The following is a 5,841-nucleotide window of genomic DNA, read 5'->3' as shown; positions in this document are numbered from 1 at the left end:
CAGAGCCAAGTCAGTCCCTGTGTATTTTAGGACGTGGGAGCAGACGCCTGCTGCGAGGCCGGAGTCACAGCGCCGGAGGGTGGCACGGCGCCAGGGGACCCCTTCCTCCGCTGGAAGCGAACCCCGGTGCCTCCGCTCCGGCCCCGCAGGCGGGCAGGGCTCCCCGCAGGGCTCCCCGCAATCTGCCCCTCGCTGCCCGGGCCAAGCCCCCGGCCAAGGCGCCGGTCAGCGCGGTGACGCTGGCCCGCGACAGCGGCGACGCGAAGGGCAGGCCTTCCCAGCCGGGTTTTAGGTGGCAAATCCGCACCTGCAAAAAATCATAGAGCGTCCGCGTGCGAGGAGGCATGGGAAAGGAGGCGATGCCACCTGCGGGCCACAGCGCACCACTTTCTTCCTGACAGCAGATGCAGTTTTAGTCACATCTCATCAGCGGCTTTCACAAACCTGTCTGGTGAACAAACGCTCCTGCCCTAAGCTCACCCCCAATTGGAGACCCTGCTCCCTTCAGGGGAACGCTGCTAGCTTTGCCGCAGCTGGGCACTGCCATTACTTTTGTACTGGGAGCTCTCGCTTACTGGGAGAGGACCATGCCCTTGAAGAGGGACAAACCGGGAGGCGGCCAGGCTCAGGAGCCCGGCCTGAAGGGAGCGCCCGCAGGCAGGGGGGGATTTCCTCCCCAGCACCCACTTCCAGTGATTAAAAAAAGTGACTAACAAATGTCCTTTCATCCACAAACGTCCTTCCATTCAGGACAGGCAAGCGAGCTCAGCCGACCCAAAGGACTGCCCATTGCGCAGCTGCAGATTTCCGGGGAAAGGCGGCTTATTTAGTTGCAAAGCAACAAAAAAGCCCAAATGTCAGAGCCATAGAACTTGTGCTCACAGCTCTTCTTGTATTTCAGTGGCTGATAAAGCACTGCACGGGACTGATAAAAACTGAGCGTTTCTAGATAAGAAAACAGCAATAAATGAATGAGACTCAAAGAGGGAAGTACAAATCAGAAATCTTGTTTTCCAGTCTGAATTTCTCTAACACCAAAGTCATTACGCTTAGCAAGAACAGCAGTTTTTATTGTCTCCAAGTCTACATCAGAACCGAGAGGCTGAATACATTCTCCACCTCAAACACAGAATATGTGAGGCCATTTGGGTAAACTCCTATGGCCTGGGTGAGCAGGAAGGTGGAGTGCTGCGCAGTTACCGCCAGGTAGGAATTCTTCTGTCGAAGTCTATTACCGTGTCTCAGGAGAAACTCGGCAGCTTCAACACGGCCTCTGTGGCTGGCAACAAACAGTGCCCGGGAGGCTCGGCGCGCTACCCGTTCCTTCTGCTCCGGTCCCAGCAGCTCCGCGCACGGCCCGGTGCCCGCAGACGGGCCGGCCGCCGGGTGAACACACACCTTTCAGTCCCTTTCAAGAGAGCAGTCCGATTCTTTTTAGGTATGAACAAAGTCTCGTATCCGTACTTGGGGGATGCTCGCACATGGCATAAATCACTCAAGATCAGCTAAATAATACCTGCTTGGTGCTTATTCTTCTGCCCCATCCTGGTTCTCTGCCATCTAATGATGTTTATTCATGGCCATCCCTTGGAGGGAACATTAATTTGGGTCTTCCTTTAGTTATTAAGCACCACAAAATCTTACAGAAGCTGGTTCTCTTTGTGATCCCCGCCCCTCTCTTACGCTTGTTGGTAACGGCCCCGAGTTTCTGGGGAAGGAGGACGAGGACAGCCAGCTCCGGCCACGTGAGCCCAGGTTCCTTAGCAGCTAGGCGAGACTTTGGGCCTTAATTCCAGCAGACAACTCATAAACCTAAGCTGCCTCAGGAAACAGTCCTGTATCACATTCTTTTCCAGAAGGAATGCTTTTTTTTTTTTTTTTGTAATAAAGCCAAACACGTCAGTTCTGAAGTGCTGCTGAGGCCTCTTAGGAACGATTTTCAGGTGCCTCATGCTGCTGTTCTTCCTGAGAAACCATTTCCACGTTGGGCTACATCTTCCACAGTACACCATGGTTTTCTCATCTAGTAAGTGGAAGCACGTTATTAGAACAGCTGTACAGTTATTTCTTGAAAAGAAATTTTTTTTCATTTGAAAATCGACAGCGTCAACAAGCTGTGTATGGGCTCTTACGCCCATACACCTTTCCTTTCAAAGGAGACCATTTGCCTTTGATGGCACATCCTTCTGTTTCCTGCTCTACACTGAGGAGGAAGAATCTTTAATACACAGGGAACTCAAAACATGAAAAAAAACCAAACCAAACCAAAAAAAACCACCCCAAAGCCCAATTTGCTCCATACCGAAAGGCGAGCCATGTGTGGCACGAGGCAGGACAGCTGCTCGCCAGGGAACCGCGCCGCACACAACGGCTAACGAAAGGAAGCGGAGGCCCCTGCGGTAGCCGCTCGCGGTGGCCGGGGAAACGCAGAGGCACAGAGTGTGATTGGCCAGGCTGGGATTTGGCCGGGGAAGCTGGCTCTTTACGAAGGATGCCAAAGGATATTTCATGACCACATCTGTTCAGGCCTGGAGGTTTAGTACAAATCAGCTAGAGCATCTCGTGTTTCTGCTGAGACAGCGTTTCAGTCCTAAATCAGGAGAGCAGCATGCCCTCTATCAAAGCGCCACAGAAACCATTTGTTCTATAGAAGTCAAAGCTTTCTTACTCATCAGACTCAACAGGATCGCAAGCGCAAGAGGGTCCGTAAGCGAGCACCAGACAGAGCGGATGAGAGAGGGAACGTCTTCCGATTCCTGACTTTGGTACCGTCATGGACCGAGGCCCATTCCCACTCTGGAGCCAGTACGGCCCGAGGACGGACTACGAAACAGAGTTTTTGCCTCTTATTCTCGTAACAGCAGCCAAGTCACTCAGCCTCGCTGGAATACCCAAGAACAGATAATCTCAATCTCCTAGTGATGTTTTAAGACAACTAAGAAAAAGGCCTTGTTTACATACTATGTATTATTTCTCCTATCTATATGAAAAACTCTGGGATTAAGTGTCTTTTGTTGAGAACACATCAGACAGGTAAAGTGGCAGGCAGCTGAATACAAACTGCAAACTTTTTTTGGACATCAGGATAAGCAGGGACAAGAAAAGTAAGCTGGAAGTATACTCACATCAGTGCTACCAAAAGTTATAAAACAGTGAAAAGAACTTGCACTCCGAGTGTATGCACTGTTTACTACTAACAGCAAAAAGAAATCTTATTTCCAAACTGAACAGCCTGCAGTAGGGATTGACTCCTTGGCTTTGGATTACCAGCCCCCTTGAAATTCCCATTTTCACTGTGAGCTGTTGCCAGTACAACAAACCTACGTAGTTTCTATGGCAAGTCTCTCCCGTTAAAGACTTCTCCAGCGTTTGCTCTGTGAAGGCTTGCTTTGTGAGAGTACCCGGACCTTCAGCAATAGGCTTTTAGCCCTTCGGCGTGCAGCACCCCACCCGTTCACCGAAGTAACGACATCAACCTCCAGGGTCTCTCCCTTTGCAGCAGCTGCCACAAGATGCCCCCAGCCACCTCGTCGCCAGACACGCATCGTAATCGTTCCACCAGGGACGATGTCATTGTCCTTAAACGCAGACTCATCTGGCAGATCTGCTACAGGGAGTTAGGAAAGCAAAGCAAAGCAAGTCAACATACACTCAGAGAAGACAACGACCAGCTTAAAAAAAGTTAGATGGTGACTGAATTCTTTTAGCCATGCTGGTGTTCTCCGATTTTGCTGTCGTAACGCACCAAGGAGACCTCGGGTCCCGTTGTGCTAAAGCTGTGAAAACACAGATACACTCCCAGCCCAGAGAAGGCTACAGTACGGTGCCCTTGGGATAACGCGGTTGGAACCCACAGAAAGCTACAGCTGCTGTGCTAAGTACCAAGCCCGTAGGAGAAAAATACTTCTGTATCCATACACGCGTGGTGTCTTTATTCTAAAAAGAAAGCAGCAAGTTTGTTTGATCTGAGAAAGCAAAGAATAGGGAGTTGTTTTGTTTTAAATAGCAGGTTTAAACACGTTTCAATGGCCATCTCCGCTTGTTACCTCCAAAGCCAAGTACTCCAGCGCCACACGTTCAGCTGATGTAAAGGGGAAAAACCCCCTCTGCTCCACGCAACTCCAGCGCGCAGAGGTCAGCCAGGGCCTGGCGAGAGCTGCTCTAGGCTGAGGTGAGCCAGCCGGGCACTGGCAGCGGCTGCTGGCAAGGCTGAGCAGGAACTGAGAGGTCAGCATTTGCAATCGCTAACCTAAGGAGAGCCTGTTGAGCAGACCGTTACCTTTAAGGAGCAGGAAGCAAAGTTAAGCGTGAAGAGCTGAAATCCAAGTGCAGTACAGTACAAAGAGGAAAGCCGAACCCTGACCTTCACCCGGAACCTAAACGTAGCCATAACCGGCAGGTAAAGAGGTACTAGGACTAACCTCCAAGAACCCCAGAGGTTCCAGGTTCTCACCTTCACCCAGGTACCGAAGCCACGGGAAATGAAGGGGGATCCCAGCCAAGAATTCGAAATGGGACTTCAGCTTCTTCAGAGTCATTTTGGCATTGAGGCAGTGAAAAGATCTCACCAGTTCCAGCTAGACGGAGCTGGACGCTCAAGGTGCGCAGGGGCCAGGAAGGCATACGCTGAAGCAGTTCCTGACCAGGAAAAGTTTGAGAGACTTGGCTCTTAGGAAAAGCTTGGTATCGTTGTAAGGACAGGGGTCTGAATCCAGCAGTAATTCCTCCCTCCCCTCGACATTCCCCGTGTATCAAAGCCCTCCATGTATAGATGCCCGTGTATCATAAGCACATTACAGTACCTCAGCAGCATGAGCTGACATCACAGCAGCACAGTCTGCACGTGCGACGTAGCAGCCCAGCTGAACTCGCCAGAGACCACCACAGGAACGTTTTTGTTCCTGCCCTTCGTTTGGTTTTCACTAGGATGACATAAACTTACTGGGAAGACAAGCAGTGGAGGAACAGAGTAGTAACTTGTGTAAATACCCAAAGTTGCCTGTAATTTATGTTCCTGTTTTCTTTGTTAAAAGCCTAGATCTCAATCTACACGTTTAATCTAACGTGTAATAAAAAGAGCATGCGGCTGTTTGTGTTTCCAGCTCACGATGTAGGGGTCTCGTGCCCTAACTCAAAGCGTGCGGGTAGGCTTTACCGGGGACTGTTTGTTCTCCTCACTTTTGCTTCAGCTAAAACCCTGCAGAGAATCGCGAGGGGAGGTCAGGTATTCTCTTGCAGCAGTTGGCAGAAGTTCTAGCGCACAGGATGGAGCAGCCAGTGAGTGTCTGCAACAGCCAAAAGGCTGACTGCAGCAGCAGCAGATAGAGAAGACTCCCGAGATCCGAAGCAAACCCAACCATCTGGGTGTCGATGATTCATTCCCCCTCCACTTCCCAAGGCCCAACAGCTACACAGAGTCCATTAACGTAGGATGTCTGAGAGCAACACCGCACTGAAAAAACAGTCCAGAATGTCCTTCCAGGCTGAAGTTTGGAGAGGGAAGGATTTAAGAGAGATCTGAACGCCAGTCTCACCCACCACGCACACGTTCTCTTCATTTAAAATACAGCTCGTTACAGTTTCGGTTCTGACAGAACGATTTTAGTTTCGAAGCACTTTTGGCACACGCACTTCAAGGAAAAAGCACAGGACGAGCTACTTCCAATCTCTGGACATCTAATGGATTTTTTACTACACAGCATGATGAATTCCACACTCAACCCTGGTTTGACAGGTGACGGCGTGGATGCTAAGGAGACCTTCGGTTATCCAAAAGACCACATTCACATCCCGTTTATGAAAAAAGTGAGTTACCACAAGTTGGTTTATAAAACAGTCACA

The 5,841-nt window shown here is 50.4% G+C and overlaps 1 protein-coding gene across 1 annotated transcript; it reads right to left on the bottom strand.

Annotated features, from left to right (window-relative positions):
- Nucleotides 1-1,083: 1,083 nt before the first annotated feature.
- On the bottom strand, nucleotides 1,084-4,623 carry ANKRD60 (ankyrin repeat domain 60; the record flags this gene model as incomplete). The annotated part of the gene is given in 4 exon segments (XM_082325685.1): nucleotides 1,084-1,398; nucleotides 3,402-3,607; nucleotides 4,454-4,539; nucleotides 4,541-4,623. Coding segments are annotated over 4 exon segments (690 nt in total).
- Nucleotides 4,624-5,841: the final 1,218 nt, after the last annotated feature.

This window comes from Platalea leucorodia, assembly GCF_965183815.1.
Source record: "Platalea leucorodia genome assembly, chromosome: 13".
NCBI classification, from domain to species: domain Eukaryota; kingdom Metazoa; phylum Chordata; class Aves; order Pelecaniformes; family Threskiornithidae; genus Platalea; species Platalea leucorodia.
The sequence above is the reverse complement of the archived record's forward strand: the minus strand, read 5'-3'. Positions and strand labels throughout refer to the sequence as shown.